The sequence below is a fragment of the Ranitomeya imitator genome, chromosome 6, assembly GCF_032444005.1.
Source record: "Ranitomeya imitator isolate aRanImi1 chromosome 6, aRanImi1.pri, whole genome shotgun sequence".
Lineage (NCBI taxonomy): Eukaryota > Metazoa > Chordata > Amphibia > Anura > Dendrobatidae > Ranitomeya > Ranitomeya imitator.
Genome location: NC_091287.1, coordinates 16,526,868 through 16,548,656, shown reverse-complemented (window position 1 = coordinate 16,548,656; position 21,789 = coordinate 16,526,868). Strand labels below are relative to the sequence as shown.

General features: G+C 47.8%; 1 protein-coding gene across 2 annotated transcripts in view; it reads right to left on the bottom strand.

Moving 5' to 3' along the window:
- MINDY4 (MINDY lysine 48 deubiquitinase 4) overlaps positions 1-21,789 on the bottom strand; it is a 141,299-nt gene that overhangs the window by 43,446 nt on the left and 76,064 nt on the right. For both annotated transcript variants that reach the window (XM_069729243.1, XM_069729244.1), the window contains exons 14-15: positions 21,149-21,212; positions 12,120-12,281 (exon numbers count right to left, since the gene is read on the bottom strand). In XM_069729243.1, coding sequence (XP_069585344.1) covers positions 12,120-12,281; positions 21,149-21,212 — 226 coding nt within the window. The remainder of the gene's footprint in view (positions 1-12,119; positions 12,282-21,148; positions 21,213-21,789) is intronic.

Genomic DNA, 21,789 nt, shown 5'->3' with positions numbered 1-21,789 from the left:
CAGTGCAAAGAAAAAAAAATGGTCTCAGAACTTGTCTTTTCCCTCTATTGAGAAGCATTAGTACTTTTGGCCTCCAGTACTGTTATGAACAGGTAATTCAGAACCACAATGGACATTGAAGTTCAGAGCACACAAAGTGACCTGACAATTACCAAAAAACAAGGACGAGCTCTGAGAACTGGAAACTCTGCTGACCGCAATCCCTAATCCTAACACACCACACTAGAGGTAGCCGTGGATTGCGCCTAACGCTCCCTATGCAACTCGGCACAGCCTGAGAAACTAACTAGCCCTGAAGATAGAAAAATAAGCCTACCTTGCCTCAGAGAAATTCCCCAAAGGAAAAGGCAGCCCCCCACATATAATGACTGTGAGTAAGATGAAAATACAAACACAGAGATGAAATAGATTTAGCAAAGTGAGGCCCGACTTACTGAACAGACCGAGGATAGGAAAGATAGCTTTGCGGTCAACACAAAAACCTACAAACAACCACGCAGAGGGGCAAAAAGACCCTCCGCACCGACTAACGGTACGGAGGTGCTCCCTCTGCGTCTCAGAGCTTCCAGCAAGCAAGAAAAACCAATAAAGCAAGCTGGACAGAAAAAATAGCAAGCAAAAATAACACAAGCAAAACTTAGCTTATGCAGGATAGACAGGCCACAGGAACGATCCAGGAGGAAGCAAGACCAATACTAGAACATTGACTGGAGGCCAGGATCAAAGCACCAGGTGGAGTTAAATAGAGCAGCACCTAACGACTTAACCTCATCACCTGAGGAAGGAAACTCAGAAGCCGCAGTACCACTCTCATCCACCAAAGGAAGCTCATAGACAGAACCAGCCGAAGTACCACTCTCGACCACAGGAGGGAGCTTGGCCACAGAATTCACAACAGTACCCCCCCCTTGAGGAGAGGTCACCGAACCCTCACCAGAGCCCCCAGGCCGACCAGGATGAGCCACATGAAAGGCACGAACCAGATCGGCAGCATGGACATCAGAGGCAAAGACCCAGGAATTATCTTCCTGACCATAACCTTTCCACTTAACCAGATACTGGAGTTTCCGTCTCGAAACACGAGAATCCAAAATCTTCTCCACTATATACTCCAATTCCCCTTCAACCAAAACAGGAGCAGGAGGATCAATAGATGGAACCACAGGTGCCACGTATCTCCGCAACAATAACCTATGGAACACGTTATGGATGGAAAAAGAAGCTGGAAAAGTCAAACGAAAAGACACAGGATTAAGGACCTCAGAAATTCTATATGGACCAATGAAACGAGGCTTAAATTTAGGAGAGGAAACCTTCATAGGAATATAACGAGATGACAACCAAACCAAATCCCCAACACGAAGTCGGGGACCCACACAGCGCCTGCGGTTAGCGAAACGTTGAGCCTTCTCCTGGGACAAAGTCAGATTGTCCACTACATGAGTCCAAATCTGCTGCAACCTATCCACCACAGTATCCACACCAGGACAGTCCGAAGACTCAACCTGCCCTGAAGAGAAACGAGGGTGGAACCCAGAATTGCAGAAAAACGGCGAAACCAAAGTAGCCGAGCTGGCCCGATTATTAAGGGCGAACTCAGCCAAAAGGCAAAAAGGACACCCAGTCATCCTGATCAGCAGAAACAAAGCATCTCAGATATGTTTCCAAGGTCTGATTGGTTCGTTCGGTCTGGCCATTAGTCTGAGGATGGAAAGCCGAAGAAAAAGACAAATCAATGCCCATCCTAGCACAAAAGGCTCGCCAAAACCTCGAAACAAACTGGGAACCTCTGTCAGAAACGATGTTCTCTGGAATGCCATGCAAACGAACCACATGCTGGAAAAACAACGGCACCAAATCAGAGGAGGAAGGCAATTTAGACAAGGGCACCAAATGGACCATCTTAGAGAAGCGATCACAAACCACCCAAATGACCGACATTCTTTGAGAGACGGGGAGATCCGAAATAAAATCCATAGAGATATGTGTCCAAGGCCTCTTCGGGACCGGCAAGGGCAAAAGCAACCCACTGGCACGAGAACAGCAGGGCTTAGCCCGAGCACAAATCCCACAGGACTGCACAAAAGAACGCACATCCCGCGACAGAGATGGCCACCAAAAGGATCTAGCCACTAACTCTCTGGTACCAAAGATTCCAGGATGACCAGCCAACACCGAACAATGAACCTCAGAGATAACTTTATTCGTCCACCTATCAGGGACAAACAGTCTCTCCGCTGGGCAACGGTCAGGTCTATTAGCCTGAAATTTTTGCAGCACCCGCCGCAAATCAGGGGAGATGGCAGACAAAATTACCCCCTCTTTGAGAATACCCGCCGGCTCAGACAAACCCGGAGAATCGGGCACAAAACTCCTAGACAGGGCATCCGCCTTCACATTTTTAGAGCCCGGAAGGTACGAAACCACAAAGTCAAAACGGGAGAAAAACAGCGACCAACGAGCCTGTCTAGGATTCAACCGTTTGGCAGATTCGAGATAAGTTTTTGTGATCAGTCAAGACCACCACGCGATGCTTAGCTCCTTCAAGCCAATGACGCCACTCCTCGAATGCCCACTTCATGGCTAGCAACTCTCGATTGCCAACAACATAATTTCGCTCAGCAGGCGAAAATTTCCTGGAAAAGAAGGCGCATGGTTTCATCACCGAGCAATCAGAACTTCTCTGCGATAAAACAGCCCCTGCTCCAATTTCGGAAGCATCAACCTCGACCTGGAACGGAAGCGAAACATCTGGTTGGCACAACACAGGGGCAGAAGAAAAACGACGCTTCAACTCCTGAAAAGCTTCCACAGCAGCAGAAGACCAATTGACCACATCAGCACCCTTCTTGGTTAAATCAGTCAACGGTTTAGCAACACTAGAAAAATTAGCGATGAAGCGACGATAAAAATTAGCAAAGCCCAGGAACTTCTGCAGACTCTTCAGAGATGTTGGCTGAGTCCAATCATAAATGGCCTGAACTTTAACAGGGTCCATCTCGATAGTAGAAGGAGAAAAAATGAACCCCAAAAATGAAATCTTCTGAACACCAAAGAGACACTTTGACCCCTTCACAAAAAGAATTAGCACGCAGGACCTGGAACACCATTCTGACCTGCTTCACATGAGACTCCCAATCATCCGAGAAGACCAAAATATCATCCAAGTATACAATCAGGAATTTATCCAGGTACTCTCGGAAGATGTCATGCATAAAGGACTGAAACACTGATGGAGCATTAGAAAGTCCGAATGGCATAACCAGGTACTCAAAATGGCCTTCGGGCGTATTAAATGCTGTTTTCCATTCATCGCCCCGTTTAATACGCACAAGATTATACGCACCACGAAGATCTATCTTGGTGAACCAACTAGCCCCCTTAATCCGAGCAAACAAATCAGACAGCAGCGGCAAGGGGTACTGAAATTTGACCGTAATTTTATTTAGAAGGCGGTAATCAATACAAGGTCTCAGCGAACCATCCTTCTTGGCCACAAAAAAGAACCCTGCTCCCAATGGCGACGATGACGGGCGAATATGACCCTTCTCCAAAGACTCCTTCACGTAACTCCGCATAGCGGCGTGCTCAGGTACAGATAAATTAAACAATCGACCCTTAGGAAACTTACTACCAGGAATCAAATCGATAGCACAATCACAATCCCTATGCGGAGGTAGGGCATTGGACTTGGGATCATCGAATAAATCCCGGTAATCAGACAAGAACTCTGGGACCTCAGAAGGGGTGGATGATGAGATAGACAGAGATGGAACATCACCATGTACCCCCTGACAACCCAAGCTGGACACAGACATTGATTTCCAATCTAATACTGGGTTATGGACTTGTAGCCATGGCAACCCCAACACGACCACATCATGCAGATTATGCAACACCAGAAAGCGAATATCCTCCTGGTGCGCAGGAGCCATGCACATGGTCAGCTGGGTCCAGTATTGAGGCTTATTCTTGGCCAAAGGCGTAGCATCAATTCCTCTCACTGGAATAGGATACTGCAAGGGCTCCAAGAAAAACCCACAGCGCCTAGCATACTCCAAGTCCATCAAATTCAGGGCAGCGCCTGAATCCACAAATGCCATGACAGAATAGGAAGACAAAGAGCAGATCAAAGTAACGGAAAAAAGAAATTTCGACTGTACCGTACCAATGGTGGCAGACCTAGCGAACCGCTTAGTGCGCTTAGGACAATCGGAGATAGCATGAGTGGAATCACCACAGTAGACACACAGCCCATTCTGACGTCTGTGTTCCTGCCTTTCAGCTCTGGTCAAAGTCCTATCGCACTGCATAGGCTCAGGTTCATGCTCAGATAATACCGCCAAATGGTGCACAGATTTACGCTCGCGCAAGCGTCGACCGATCTGAATGGCCAAAGACATAGACTCATTCAGACCAGCAGGCATAGGAAATCCCACTATGACATCCTTAAGGGCTTCAGAGAGACCCTTTCTGAAAATAGCTGCCAGCGCACATTCATTCCATTGAGTGAGCACAGACCACTTTCTAAACTTCTGACAATAAATCTCTATCTCATCCTGACCCTGACACAGAGCCAGCAAATTTTTCTCTGCCTGATCCACTGAATTAGGTTCGTCGTACAGCAATCCGAGCGCCAGAAAAAACGCATCAGTATTACATAATGCAGGATCTCCTGGCGCAAGGGAAAATGCCCAGTCCTGAGGGTCGCCACGTAATAAAGAAATAATGATCTTAACTTGTTGTACTGGGTCACCAGAGGAGCGGGGTTTCAAAGCCAGAAATAGTTTACAATTATTTTTAAAATTCAAAAACTTTGCTCTATCTCCAGAAAATAACTCAGGAATAGGAATTCTTGGTTCTAACATAGGATTCTGAACCACTAAATCTTGAATATTCTGTACATTTATAGCGAGATTATCCATCAAAGAGAACAGACCTTGAATGTCCATGTCCACACCTGTGTTCTGAACCACCCTGATGTAAAGGGGAAAAGAAAGACAGAACACAGTGCAAAGAAAAAAAAATGGTCTCAGAACTTCTCTTTTCCCTCTATTGAGAAGCATTAGTACTTTGGGCCTCCAGTACTGTTATGAACAGGTAATTCAGAACCACAATGGACATTGAAGTTCAGAGCACACAAAGTGACCTGACAATTACCAAAAAACAAGGACGAGCTCTGAGAACTGGAAACTCTGCTGACCGCAATCCCTAATCCTAACACACCACACTAGAGGTAGCCGTGGATTGCGCCTAACGCTCCCTATGCAACTCGGCACAGCCTGAGAAACTAACTAGCCCTGAAGATAGAAAAATAAGCCTACCTTGCCTCAGAGAAATTCCCCAAAGGAAAAGGCAGCCCCCCACATATAATGACTGTGAGTAAGATGAAAATACAAACACAGAGATGAAATAGATTTAGCAAAGTGAGGCCCGACTTACTGAACAGACCGAGGATAGGAAAGATAGCTTTGCGGTCAACACAAAAACCTACAAACAACCACGCAGAGGGGCAAAAAGACCCTCCGCACCGACTAACGGTACGGAGGTGCTCCCTCTGCGTCTCAGAGCTTCCAGCAAGCAAGAAAAACCAATAAAGCAAGCTGGACAGAAAAAATAGCAAGCAAAAATAACACAAGCAAAACTTAGCTTATGCAGGATAGACAGGCCACAGGAACGATCCAGGAGGAAGCAAGACCAATACTAGAACATTGACTGGAGGCCAGGATCAAAGCACCAGGTGGAGTTAAATAGAGCAGCACCTAACGACTTAACCTCATCACCTGAGGAAGGAAACTCAGAAGCCGCAGTACCACTCTCATCCACCAAAGGAAGCTTATAGACAGAACCAGCCGCAGTACCACTCATGACCACAGGAGGGAGCTTGGCCACAGAATTCACAACAGGGGTAATGTTGGACTCGGACAGTTGCTTTTGCTGGGGTTTTGATTTTTGTTATTTACTTATTGTAAGTTTTGTATTTTTATAATAAAAGAGTTCACTACATACAGATTATACAGCCACCACTAGGAGGAGCTCACTACATATAGATTTGTACAGACACCACTAGGAGGAGCTAACTACATACAGATTTATACAGGCACCACTAGGAGGAGCTCACTACATACAGATTTATACAGGCACCACTAGGAGGAGCTCACTACATACAGATTTGTACAGACACCACTAGGAGGAGCTCACTACATACAGATTTATACAGGCACCACTAGTAGGAGCTCACTACATACAGATTTATACAGGCACCACTAGGAGGAGCTCACTACATACAGATTATACAGCCACCACTAGAGGGAGCTCACTACATACAGATTTATACAGTCACCACTAGGGGGAGCTCACTACATACGGATTTATACAGCCACCACTAGAGGGAGCTCACTACATACAGATTTATACAGGCACCACTAGGAGGAGCTCACTACATACAGATTTATACAGCCACCACTAGGGGGAGATCACTACATACAGATTTATACAGCCACCACTAGGAGGAGCTCACTACATACAGATTATACAGCCACCACTAGGAGGAGCTCACTACATACAGATTATACAGTCACCACTAGGGGGAGCTCACTACATACAGGTTTATACAGCCACCACTAGGAGGAGCTCACTACATACAGATTATACAGTCACCACTAGGGGGAGCTTACTACATACAGGTTTATACAGCCACCACTAGGAGGAGCTCACTACATACAGATTTATACAGTCACCACTAGAGGGAGCTCACTACATACAGATTTATACAGCCACCACTAGAGGGAGCTCACTACATACAGATTTACACAGTCACCACTAGGGGGAGCGCACTACACACAGATTTAGAACTCAGAAGTAGCTTCATAAACCTGCATATCATAACTGCCTTCTAGTGACTGTGTCAGACAACCCAAACCCATATTTAACCCTTACTGCCAGCTGACGGAATAGTACATTAGCTGGCAGTATCCCCCCCTTTGAAGTGGGCTCCGGCAGTGAGCCCACCTCAAAGCCGTGATATGTCAGCTGTTTTCAACAGTTGACATGTGCCCACAATGGGCGTGAGCGGAATCGCGATCCGCCCGCACCCATTAACTAGTTAAATGCCGCTGTCAAACGTTGACAGCGGCATTTAAACAAGCGCTGTCAGAAGTACGTGCACCGCTGACCCCTGTCACGTGATCGGGGGTCATTGGTGCGTTGCCATCACAACCAGAGGTCTCCTCGAGACCTCTATGGTTGTTGATGGCAGATTGCTGTGAGCGCCACCCTGTGGTCGGCGCTCATAGCAAGCCTGTAATTCTGCTGTATAGAGGCGATCTGTGCATCGCCTCTATGTAGCAGAGGCGATAGAGTAGTGGATGCTTCTAGCCTCCCATGGAGTCTATTGAAGAATGCCAAAATTTAAAAAAAAGTGTTTAAAAATATAAAAAATTTTTTAAAAAATATATAAAAGTTCAAATCACCCCCCTTTCAAACCTACACATATTTGGTATTGCCGTGTTCAGAATTGCCAGAACTATTCCCGTTTTCCGTTACACGACATGGTAAAACCAATGGTATGTTTGAAAAATACAACTCGTCCGGCAAAAAATAAGCCCTCACATGGCCATATTGATGGAGAAATAAAAAAGTTATAGCTCTGGGAAGAAGGTGAGCAAAAAACGAAAACGAAATAATGAAAAAAGCTCCGGGGGTGAAGGGGTTAATGCTATGGCAGCTTTGATGCTCCCTGTAACATGTAGTCCGGATGATACAGTTGTACTTACGCTTATACACACAGACACATTGTATCACACAATATACACCGGACAGGGACTTGAGCCGCTCATGTATGTGTGTCACAGCTCGGTGCAGACTGTATACAGCAGTAAGAGCCCCCTGATCATACCCATTCACGGACCCCCAGCAGAGATCTGGGGAACACATTAATACCATATTGGCTTCTGACCACAGTGACGAGTGAGAATGAAACGCACGTAACACTCGCACCCACTTCCTAATAAGATTTTTATGTTCTTGGCTGCTTTCTGGAAAGTCATTAAAAACAAATTTGGATCTTGGCGCGCGGCCTCGTCACCGAACCCCTCCAGCAGGAGAATAACAATGGCGATAGTATTAACACCCCCGACCGTTCTACAGCGAGACCGCCTTTATGTTACCTGCAAGATGTGTCTGTGTGATAAGGATCCGGTGCAGGGGCCACAATGGAACCTGCGCACTGTATTGTCGGGGATCATCCACCGCTCCCTACATCAAGTTTAAGGGTAAACTCTCATCTTGGACATTTAAGGGAACGAATGTATAGAATGGGGCCACGTCACTGGGAATAGAGTAGTGGCCGCGCATCCGCAGCTCTGTCCATTCACTTCTGTGGGAGTCCTGCGGATAGCGGAGCAGGCTTGCCTGGTAAACGCATGTGCGGCCACCACTATTCTCTGCGGCGTTTGTCGCTCACTCCTGGCTATGATGTCAGGCTGGTAACCTAATGCCCGGGGGCACATTATCTGGTCGTAGCCAGGGGCCTCCATTCACCCCACCTCCGCCGGGTGGGGTGCTGGACCTCGCAGCGCAGCAGAATGACAAACAATTCCAGTGTTTTGTGTCTGCGCAGTGTTGTAGGTTGTTGCATGATATGCTGCCTAGATGTCTTGTCTATACAGTACACTGCCTCTCCATGCTGTACAGACTTGTCTGAGATGTTTCTTGCACAGGACCGTTACCACCGTGTGTTTTATGCATAATCAGAGTTGGAGGATAAATGAACACATTCCCCCAGGAGAAGTGTAAAAGCTGCCGACTTCTCTCCTGGGAGATGGTGCTGTTTTCCCAGTTTTCTTCCATTAGATCTGGCCTCCGGTGTGTGCAACCAAGGGGAACCCGCAACGCAGCACGACTGATGACCCGGCACCCGCGGCCTGACTGATGACCCGGCACCCGCGGCCTGACTGATGACCCCAGCACCCGCCACCTGACCCTGACTGATGACCCGGCACCCGCAGTCTGACCGATGACCCGGCATCTGCGGCCTGACTGATGACCCGGCGACAGATGGCCCCGCCACCCGCGGCCTGACTGATGACCCCAGCACCCGCCACCTGACCCTGACTGATGACCCGGCACCCGCCGCCTGACTGATGACCCGGCCCCCACGGCCTGACTGATGACCCGGCACCCGCGGCCTGACTGATGACCCGGCGACAGATGGCCCCGGCACCCGCGGCCTGACTGATGACCCCAGCACCCGCCACCTGACCCTGACTGATGACCCGGCCCCCACGGCCTGACTGATAACCCGGCACCCGCGGCCTGACAGATGACCCGGCACCCGCAGCCTGACAGATGACCCGGCACCCGCGGCCTGACTGATGACCCGGCACCCGCGGCCTGACTGATGACCCGGCACCCGCGGCCTGACTGATGACCCGGCACCCGCGGCCTGACTGATGACCCGGCACCCGCGGCCTGACAGATGACCCGGCACCCGCGGCCTGACTGATGACCCGGCACCCGCAGCCTGACTGATGACCCGGCACCCGCAGCCTGACTGATGACCCGGCACCCGCCGCCTGACTGGTGACCGTGACTGATGACCCGGCACCCGCGGCCTGACTGATGACCCGGCACCCGCGGCCTGACTGATAACCCGGCACCCGCGGCCTGACAGATGACCCGGCACCCGCAGCCTGACAGATGACCCGGCACCCGCGGCCTGACTGATGACCCGGCACCCGCAGCCTGACTGATGACCCGGCACCCGCCGCCTGACTGGTGACCGTGACTGATGACCCGGCACCCGCGGCCTGACTGATGACCCGGCACCCGCGGCCTGACTGATGACCCGGCACCCGCGGCCTGACTGATGACCCGGCACCCGCGGCCTGACTGATGACCCCAGCACCCGCCACCTGACCCTGACTGATGACCCGGCCCCACAGCCTGACTGATGACCCGGCACCCGCGGCCTGACTGATGACCCGGCACCCGTGGCCTGACTGATGACCCGGCACCCGCGGCCTGACAGATGACCCGGCACCCGCGGCCTGACAGATGACCCGGCACCCGCGGCCTGACTGATGACCCGGCACCCGCGGCCTGACAGATGACCCGGCACCCGCAGCCTGACTGATGACCCGGCACCCGCCGCCTGACTGGTGACCGTGACTGATGACCCGGCACCCGCGGCCTGACTGATGACCCGGCACCCGCGGCCTGACAGATGACCCGGCACCCGCAGCCTGACTGATGACCCGGCACCCGCGGCCTGACAGATGACCCGGCACCCGCAGCCTGACTGATGACCCGGCACCCGCCGCCTGACTGGTGACCGTGACTGATGACCCGGCACCCGCCGCCTGACTGATGACCCGGAAACCCGCGGCCTGACTGATGACCCGGCACCCGCCGCCTGACTGATGACCCCAGCACCCGCCACCTTACTGATGACCCCAGCACCCGCCACCTTACTGATGACCCGGCACCCGCGGCCTGACTGATGACCCGGCACCCGCGGCCTGACTGATGACCCGGAACCCGCAGCCTGACTGATGACCCGGCACCCGCGGCCTGGGACTACCAGGAAGATTAATATTACAGTGGTATTATTTAGATGTTGCATAGCTCTGTTTAAGTGTACAAATGTTATTAGGTCATTGCTTGGCAGTATTATTGAGCACTGTATGGTAAAGTCATTGGAGCAGAGCACTGTATGGTGCTATTATTGGAGCACTGTATGGTAATATTTTAGGAGCACTGTATGGTGGTATTATTTGAGCACTATATGCTGGTATTATTGAGTACTATATGGTGGTATTATATATGGTTGTATTATTTGAGCACTGTATGGTGGTACTATTTGATCATGATATGGTGGTATTAGTGAGGATTATATGGTGGTATAACTGATCCCTATATGGTCGTATTATTGAGCCCTATATGGGGGTATTATATATGGTGGTATTATTTGAACACTATATGGTGGCTTTGTTGAGCCCTATATGGTGGTATTATTGAGTACTATATGGTGGTATTATATATGGTTGTATTATTTGAGCACTGTATGGTGGTACTATTTGATCATAGTATGGTGGTATTAGTGAGGATTATATGGTGGCTTTATTGAGCCCTATATGGTGGTATTATTGAGCCCTATATGGGGGTATTATTTGAACACTATATGGTGGCTTTATTGAGCCCTATATGGGGGTATTATTGAGCCCTATTTGGTGGTGCTACTTGAGAACTGTATAATAGTAAGTATTGTGGCACTGCATGGCACTATACAATATACTATTACCGCAGCAGCATCGCCCGTAAGACAGATACAGCCATATCTGCCAATCAGGAGCTCCGTGAGTGCTGAGGTGCCGCGGCACTATAGATCATGCCTGGCTGCAGTAGTGCTGACAGGGGCGGCCTGGGGAGCGCTCCGCTCTCTTCTCCTTTGTACTCCAGTGTATATTGGAGCGGTTCTGATTTTGGACGTATAATTGACACTGTGGGAGCCTTATTATTAGGCAGTGAACTGGGGTGACCCCAATAAACAGTATTTCACAGTCCGATGAGCAAATGTTTCTCTTCCTCCCAGGACAGTGTTTGTGTAGCGCGGCCATGGGAGAATGGTAAATTGTTCTGCGGGTCCAGTAAAGGTCTCTGATCTGTGCTGCTTCAGCCGCATTGTCATCATCGGGGAGCAGGAATGCCGGGAATGCCGGTCTGATTGTGAGGAAGCCGCGCCGCCTCTGAATACAGCAATTGTGCGCGGCTATAAAAACGATGACACACGGGACGATCACTCCGAGCCCCGCTGCACCCCGACACTGGCTGCTGCACCCCGACACTGGCTGCAGAGGACGCATGTCGCCCCCATCGCCTTTGTCTGCAGTTATAGCCTTTTCTTTCATTTATCTAACGCAGCATAACACTACATGGAAACCGTCAACAAGTAGGCAGAGCACAGCGGACAGGTCTGATCAGGTCTAGGCTTATAGAAGAACTCCTGACCAAGGAGAAGGGAAAAGTTCTGCAACTTTCTGGTGACTTTCCAAGATCTCTGTTTGCTGTCAGTGAACTGCGATGGGGCGTCACACAGACGTTTACCTGAGGAGACGTACCTGGCACACGTTGTAGTGCTCAAACAGCGAGAGGAAGCCGATGTCACTGCGGCAGGAGATGCCTTTCAGAACTGTCATATTCCCGTCCCCAGAGTCCAGCTCCATCACATCATTAAAAACATTAGACGCGGCTCTGCCACTCAGGATAAGGTTTACCAGCTCCTGTGGATCAGAACAGGACATTATATACAGGTTCAGGCTGCTGTACAGTACACTGCCTCTCCAGGCTGCATAGACTTGTCGTGAAGCCCCTCCCACTCAGGCATCAGAATAACGGCCCATCTTTTGCCTAGTTATATCTCTGTGCCTCTCCCGTGCTCTGTAGCACTAAATGGCCAAGTTGGAGAAAATAGCGGAAAACAAGCAAATAAGTGGGAAACAAGCACGCGAGGGGGAAACAAGCACGCGAGGGGGAAACAAGCAAAGTGGGAAACAAGCACGCGAGGGGGGAAACAAGCACGCGAGGGGGGAAACAAGCACGCGAGGGGGGAAACACGCACGCGAGGGGGGAAACAAGCACGCGAGGGGGGAAACAAGCACGCGAGGGGGAAAACAAGCAAAGTGGGAAACAAGCACGCGAGGGGGGAAACAAGCACGAGAAAGGGGAAACAAGCAGGCGAGGGGGAAACAAGCACGCGAGGGGGAAACAAGCACGCGAGGGGGGAAACAAGCACGCGAGGGGGGAAACAAGCACGCGAGGGGGGAAACAAGCACGCGAGGGAGAAAACAAGCAAAGTGGGAAACAAGCACGCGAGGGGGGAAACAAGCACGCGAGGGGGAAACAAGCACGCGAGGGGGAAACAAGCACGCGAGGGGGGAAACAAGCACGCGAGGGGGGAAACAAGCACGCGAGGGGGGAAACAAGCACGCGAGGAGGGAAACAAGCACGCGAGGGGGAAACAAGCACGCGAGGGGAAAACAAGCACGCGAGGGGGAAACAAGCACGTGAGGGAGGAAACAAGCACGAGAAAGGGGAAACAAGCACGCGAGGGGGAAACAAGCACGCGAGGGAGGAAACAAGCACGAGAAAGGGGAAACAAGCACGCGAGGGGGAAACAAGCACGCAAGGGGGAAACAAGCACGCGAGGGGGGAAACAAGCACGCGAGGGGGGAAACAAGCACGCGAGGGGGGAAACAAGCACGCGAGGGGGGGAAACAAGCACGCGAGGGAGGAAACAAGCACGAGAAAGGGGAAACAAGCACGCGAGGGGGAAACAAGCACGCAAGGGGGAAACAAGCACGCGAGGGGGAAACAAGCACGCGAGAGGGAAACAAGCACGCGAGGGGGGGAAACAAGCACGAGAAAGGGGAAACAAGCACGCGAGGGGGAAAACTAGCATGTGAGGGGGGAAATAAGCACGCGATGGGGAGACAAGCACGTGAGAGGGAAACAAGCACGCGAGGGGGGAAATAAGCACGCGACAGTGAGACAAGCACGCAAGGGGGACAACAAGCACGCGAGGGGGAAAACAAGCATGCGAGGGGGAAAACAAGCACGCGAGGGGGAAAACAAGCACGCGAGGGGAAAAACAAGCACGCGAGGGGGAAAACAAGCACGCGAGGGGGACAACAAGCACGCGAGGGGGACAACAAGCACGCGAGGGGGACAACAAGCACGCGAGGGGGAAAACTAGCACGCGAGGGGGAAAACTAGCACGCGAGGGGGAAACAACCATGCAAGCAACACACAAGCACGCGAGTGGGAAACAAGCAAGCAGGAAACAAGTTAGCAGAAAACGAAAGAGCGAGAACAAGCGAGTGAGTGGGAAAAGAGCGAGTGGGAAACAAGAAGGCAAACGAGAAGTGAGCTACCAAAAAACAAGCGAGCGGGAAACAAGGGAGTGAGCGTGATCACTATTTCTTTTTCAAAATAGTGCGGTATAGATACAGTACAGAACACTATAGTGCGGTATAGATACAGTACAGCACACTAGAGTGCGGTTTAGATACAGTACAGCACACTATAGTGCGGTATAGATACAGTACAGCACACTATAGCACGGTATAGATACAATACAGCACACTATAGTGCGGTATAGGTACAGTACAGCACACAATAGTGCGGTATACAGTACAGCACACTATAGTGCGGTTTAGATACAGTACAGAACACTATAGTGCGGTATAGATACAGTAAAGCATACTATAGCACGGTATAGATACAGTACAGCACACTATAGTGCAGTATAGATACAGTAAAGCATACTATAGCACGGTATAGATACAGTACAGCACACTATAGTGCAGTATAGATACAGTAAAGCATACTATAGCACGGTATAGATACAGTACAGCACACTATAGCACGGTATAGATACAGTACAGCACACTATAGTGCGGTATACTGTAAAGCACACTATAGTGCGGTTTAGATACAGTACAGAACACTATAGTGCGGTACACAGTACAGCACACTATAGTGCAGTATAGATACAGTAAAGCATACTATAGCACGGTATAGTACAGCACACTATAGTGTGGTATAGATACAGTACAACACACTATAGTGCGGTATACAGTACAGCACACTATAGTGCGGTTTAGATACAGTACAGCACACTATAGTGCGGTATAGATACAGTACAGCACACTATAGTGCGGTTTAGATACAGTACAGCACACTATAGTGCGGTTTAGATACAGTACAGCACACTATAGTGCGGTATAGATACAGTACAGCACACTATAGCGCAGTATAGATACAGTACAGCACACTATAGCGCAGTATAGATACAGTACAGCACACTATAGCGCGGTATAGATACAGTACAGCACACTATAGTGCGGTATAGATACAGTACAGCACACTATAGTGCGGTATAGATACAGTACAGCACACTATAGTGCGGTATAGATACAGTACAGCACACTATAGTGCGGTATAGATACAGTACAGCACAATATAGTGTGGTATACAGTACAGCACACTATAGTGCGGTATAGATACAGTACAGCACACTATAGTGCGGTATAGATACAGTACAGCACACTATAGTGCAGTATAGATACAGTACAGCACACTATAGTGCGGTTTAGATACAGTACAGCACACTATAGTGCGGTTTAGATACAGTACAGCACACTATAGTGCAGTATAGATACAGTACAGCACACTATAGTGCGGTATACAGCACACTATAGTGCAGTATAGATACAGTACAGCACACTATAGTGCGGTTTGGATACAATACAGCACACTATAGTGCGGTATAGATACAGTACAGCACACTATAGCGGGGAATACAGTACAGCACACCATAGTGCGGTTTAGATATAGTGCGGTTTAGATACAGTACAGCACACTATAGCGTGGAATACAGTACAGCACACTATAGTGCGGTTTAGATACAGTACAGAACACTATAGTGCGGTATAGATACAGTAAAGCATACTATAGCACGGTATAGATACAGTACAGCACACTATAGTGCAGTATAGATACAGTAAAGCATACTATAGCACGGTATAGATACAGTACAGCACACTATAGTGCGGTATACTGTAAAGCACACTATAGTGCGGTTTAGATACAGTACAGAACACTATAGTGCGGTACACAGTACAGCACACTATAGTGCAGTATAGATACAGTAAAGCATACTATAACACGGTATAGATACAGTACAGCACACTATAGTGCGGTATACAGTACAGCACACTATAGTGCAGTATAGATACAGTAAAGCATACTATAGCACGGTATAGTACAGCACACTATAGCGTGGAATACAGTACAGCACACCATAGTGCGGTTTAGATACAGTACAGCACACTATAGTGCGGTATAGATACAGTACAGCACACTATAGTGCGGTATACTGTAAAGCACACTATAGTGCGGTTTAGATACAGCACACTATAGTGCAGTATAGATAAAGTACAGCACACTATAGCACGGTATAGATACAGTACAGCACACTATAGTGCGGTATACAGTACAGCACACTATAGTGCGGTATAGATACAGCACACTATAGCGCAGTATAGATACAGTACAGCACACTATAGTGCAGTATAGATACAGTACAGCACACTATAGTGCGGTATAGATACAGTACAGCACACTATAGTGCGGTATACAGTACAGCACACTATAGTGCGGTATAGATACAGTACAGCACACTATAGTGCGGTATACAGTACAGCACACTATAGTGCGGTATTGATACAGTACAGCACACTATAGCACGGTATAGATACAGTACAGCACACTATAGTGCGGTATAGATACAGTACAGCACACTATAGTGCAGTATACAGTACAGCACACTATAGTGCGGTATACAGTACAGCTGCGGTATAGATACAGTACAGCACACTATAGCACAGTATAGATACAGAACAGCACACTATAGTGCAGTATACAGTACAGCACACTATAGTGCGGTATACAGTACAGCACACTATATAGTAACATAGTAACATAGTTAGTAAGGCCGAAAAAAGACATTTGTCCATCCAGTTCAGCCTATATTCCATCATAATAAGTACCCAGATCTACGTCCTTCTACAGAACCTAATAATTGTATGATACAATATTGTTCTGCTCCAGGAAGACATCCAGGCCTCTCTTGAACCCCTCGACTGAGTTCGCCATCACCACCTCCTCAGGCAAGCAATTCCAGATTCTCACTGCCCTAACAGTAAAGAATCCTCTTCTATGTTGGTGGAAAAACCTTCTCTCCTCCAGACGCAAAGAATGCCCTCTTGTGCCCGTCACCTTCCTTGGTATAAACAGATCCTCAGCGAGATATTTGTATTGTCCCCTTATATACTTATACATGGTTATTAGATCGCCCCTCAGTCGTCTTTTTTCTAGACTAAATAATCCTAATTTCGCTAATCTATCTGGGTATTGTAGTTCTCCCATCCCCTTTATTAACTTTGTTGCCCTCCTTTGTACTCTCTCTAGTTCCATTATATCCTTCCTGAGCACCGGTGCCCAAAACTGGACACAGTACTCCATGTGCGGTCTAACTAGGGATTTGTACAGAGGCAGTATAATGCTCTCATCATGTGTATCCAGACCTCTTTTAATGCACCCCATGATCCTGTTTGCCTTGGCAGCTGCTGCCTGGCACTGGCTGCTCCAGGTAAGTTTATCATTAACTAGGATCCCCAAGTCCTTCTCCCTGTCAGATTTACCCAGTGGTTTCCCGTTCAGTGTGTAATGGTGATATTGATTCCCTCTTCCCATGTGTATAACCTTACATTTATCATTGTTAAACCTCATCTGCCACCTTTCAGCCCAAGTTTCCAACTTATCCAGATCCATCTGTAGCAGAATACTATCTTCTCTTGTATTAACTGCTTTACATAGTTTTGTATCATCTGCAAATATCGATATTTTATAGTGCGGTATAGATACAGAACAGCACACTACAGTGCAGTATAGATACAGTACAGCACACTATAGTGCGGTATACAGTACAGCACACTATAGTGCGGTATAGATACAGTACAGCACACTATAGCACGGTATACAGTACAGCACACTAGTGCGGTATAGATACAGTACAGCACACTATAGTACAGTATACAGTACAGCTGCGGTATAGATACAGTACAGCACACTATAGCGCAGTATAGATACAGAACAGCACACTATAGTGCAGTATACAGTACAGCACACTATAGTGCGGTATACAGTACAGCACACTATAGTGCGGTATAGATACAGAACAGCACACTACAGTGCAGTATACAGTACAGCACACTATAGTGCGGTATACAGTACGGCACACTATAGTGCGGTATAGATACAGTACAGCACACTATAGCACGGTATACAGTACAGCACACTAGTGCGGTATAGATACAGTACAGCACACTATAGTGCAGTATACAATACAGCTGCGGTATAAATACAGTACAGCACACTATAGCGCGGTATAGATACAGAACAGCACACTATAGTGCAGTATACAAGTACAGCACACTATAGTGCGGTATAGATACAGTACAGCACACTATAGTGCGGTATAGATACAGAATAGCACACTATAGTGCAGTATAGATACAGTACAGCACACTAGAGTGCGGTATAGATACAGTACAGCACACTATAGTGCGGTAAAGATACAGAACAGTACACTATAGTGCGGTATAGATACAGTACAGCACACTATAGTGCGGTATAGATACAGTACAGCACACTATAGTGCGGTATAGATACAGTACAGCACACTATAGTGCGGTATAGATACAGTACAGCACACTATAGTGCGGTATAGATACAGTACAGCACACTATAGCACGGTATAGATACAGTACAGCACACTGTAGTGCGGTATAGATACAGTACAGCACACTGTAGTGCAGTGTAGATGCAAGCAACACACAAGCACGCGAGTGGGAAACAAGCAAGCAGGAAACAAGTTAGCAGAAAACGAAAGAGCGAGAATAAGCGAGTGAGTGGGAAAAGAGCAAGTGGGAAACAAGAAGGCAGACGAGAACTGAGCGAGAAAAAAACAAGCGAGCGGGAAACAAGAGAGTGAGCGTGATCACTATTTCTTTTGTTTGCACAAACAAAATAGTGCGGTATTGATACAGTACAGCACACAATAGTGCGGTATACAGCACACCATAGTGCGGTTTAGATACAGTACAGCACACTATAGTGCGGTATAGATACAGTACAGCACACTACAGTGCGGTATACAGTACAGAACACTATAGTGCGGTTTAGATACAGTACAGCACACTATAGTGCGGTTTAGATACAGTACAGCACACTATAGTGCGGTATAGATACAGTACAGCACACTACAGTGCGGTTTAGATACAGTACAGCACACTATAGTGCGGTATAGATACAGTACAGCACACTATAGTGCGGTTTAGATACAGTACAGCACACTATAGTGTGGTATAGATACAGTACAGCACACTATAGTGCGGTTTAGATACAGTACAGCACACTATAGTGTGGTATAGATACAGTACAGCACACTATAGTGCGGTTTAGATACAGTACAGCACACTATAGTGCGGTATAGATACAGTACAGCACACTATAGTGCGGTATAGATACAGTACAGCACACTACAGTGCGGTTTAGATACAGTACAGCACACTATAGTGCGGTATAGATACAGTACAGCACACTATAGTGCGGTTTAGATACAGTACAGCACACTATAGTGCGGTATAGATACAGTACAGCACACTATAGTGCGGTTTAGATACAGTACAGCACACTATAGTGTGGTATAGATACAGTACAGCACACTATAGTGCGGTTTAGATACAGTACAGCACACTATAATGCGGTATAGATACAGTACAGCACACTATAGTGCGGTTTAGATACAGTACAGCACACTATAGTGCGGTTTAGATACAGTACAGCACACTATAGTGCGGTATAGATACAGTAGAGCACAGTATAGTGCGGTATACAGTACAGCACACTATAGTGCGGTATAGATACAGTACAGCACACTATAGTGCGGTATAGATACAGTACAGCACACTATAGCGTGGTATAGATACAGTACAGCACACTATAGCACGGTATATACAGTACAGCACACTATAGTGCGGTATAGATACAGTACAGTACACTATAGCGCGGTTTAGATAAAGTACAGCACACTATAGTGCGGTATAGATACAGTACAGCACACTATAGTGCGGCTTAGATACAGTACAGCACACTATAGTGCGGTATAGATACAGTACAACACACTATAATGCGGTATAGATACAGTACAGCACACTACAGTGCGGTATAGATACAGTACAGCACACTATAGTGCAGTATACAGCACACTATAGTGCAATATAGATACAGTACAACACACTATAGTGCGGTATAGATACAGCACAGCACACTATAGTGTGGTATAGATACAGTACAGCACACTATAGTGCGGTATAGATACAGTACAGCACACTATAGTGTGGTATAGATACAGTACAGCACACTATAGTGCGGTATAGATACAGTACAGCACACTATAGTGCGGTATGGATACAGTACAGCACACTATAGTGCGGTATAGATACAGTACAGCACACTATAGTGTGGTATAGATACAGTACAGCACACTATAGTGCGGTATAGATACAGTACAGCACACTATAGTGCGGTATAGATACAGTACAGCACACTATAGTGTGGTATAGATACAGTACAGCACACTATAGTGCGGTATAGATACAGTACAGCACACTATAGTGCGGTATAGATACAGTACAGCACACTATAGTGTGGTATAGATATAGTACAGCACACTATAGTGCGGTATAGATACAGTACAGCACACTATAGTGCGGTATGGATACAGTACAGCACACTATAGTGCGGTATAGATACAGTACAGCACACTATAGTGTGGTATAGATACAGTACAGCACACTATAGTGTGCTATAGATACAGTCCAGCACACTATAGTGCGGTATGGATACAGTACAGCACACTATAGTGCGGTATAGAGGAGGAGTAGTAGTTGTTGCTGTAGGGATTTATCTGAGACTGTTGCTAGGTTCTGAGTGTTTGATAATGCCCTTTCTTCTCCTACTTTGGTTTTTCCCCATCCTCTACTCCCCGATACGCTCTTACATGTGTGAATATATTTGTATGTTTGGTATTTGTCATTACCCCTGATTGTATTACCTTGTTAATCTGGTTGGAGTATTACAGTACATTACTACTCCCCTCTTCTCAGGGTGGTAAAAGGGTACAAACTTGGGGTGGATTCAGGAGCTAAGACAAGGTACGTGGCCCCGGCATCTTCACCATCAGAAATCATCCGGGGAGCAGGGTGAGCTAGGGCGCCCTTAGCATTAGGGACAGGGAAGGAGCCCCTGGTCCCGGGACACCCAATAACAGAGTCCTGACAGGCAGGATGAGAAATGGCGGCGCCCCACTGGGCTCTGGATAATTTACATGCAATGTATCACCCATCCCCTAACAGGTTGTGGATCTTGATATTCGGCATCTATTGCAGCTGCTGCTGCACCTCATTCCCTCCAATGCTTTATAGTCGGAGATGGCTGTGCCGCGCAGCTGTCAGAACGTTACCTGAGTACAGTATGCATGGGCACCAATTAGGCAGGTTGTTGGGACGTCAAAATCCTTTTTAGTCCTGCAGAGAAATACATAGAGAAACCAGTGACTGCAGAGCAAATGTCAGAAATCAGTGACTGCAGAGCAAATGTCAGTAATCAGTGACTGCAGAGCAAATGTCAGTAATCAGTGACTGCAGAGCAAATGTCAGTAATCAGTGACTGCAGAGCAAATGTCAGTAATCAGTGACTGCAGAGCAAATGTCAGTAATCAGTGACTGCAGAGAAAATGTCAGAAATCAGTGACTGCAGAGAAATAGAGAAATCAGTGACTGCAGAGAATGTGTCAGAAATCAGTGACTGCAGAGCAAATGTCAGTAATCAGTGACTGCAGAGCAAATGTCAGTAATCAGTGACTGCAGAGCAAATGTCAGTAATCAGTGACTGCAGAGCAAATGTCAGAAATCAGTGACTGCAGAGCAAATGTCAGTAATCAGTGACTGCAGAGCAAATGTCAGAAATCAGTGACTGCAGAGCAAATATCAGAAATCAATGACTGCAGAGCAAATGTCAGAAATCAGTGACTGCAGAGCAAATGTCAGAAATCAATGACTGCAGAGCAAATGTCAGAAACCAGTGACTGCAGAGCAAATGTCA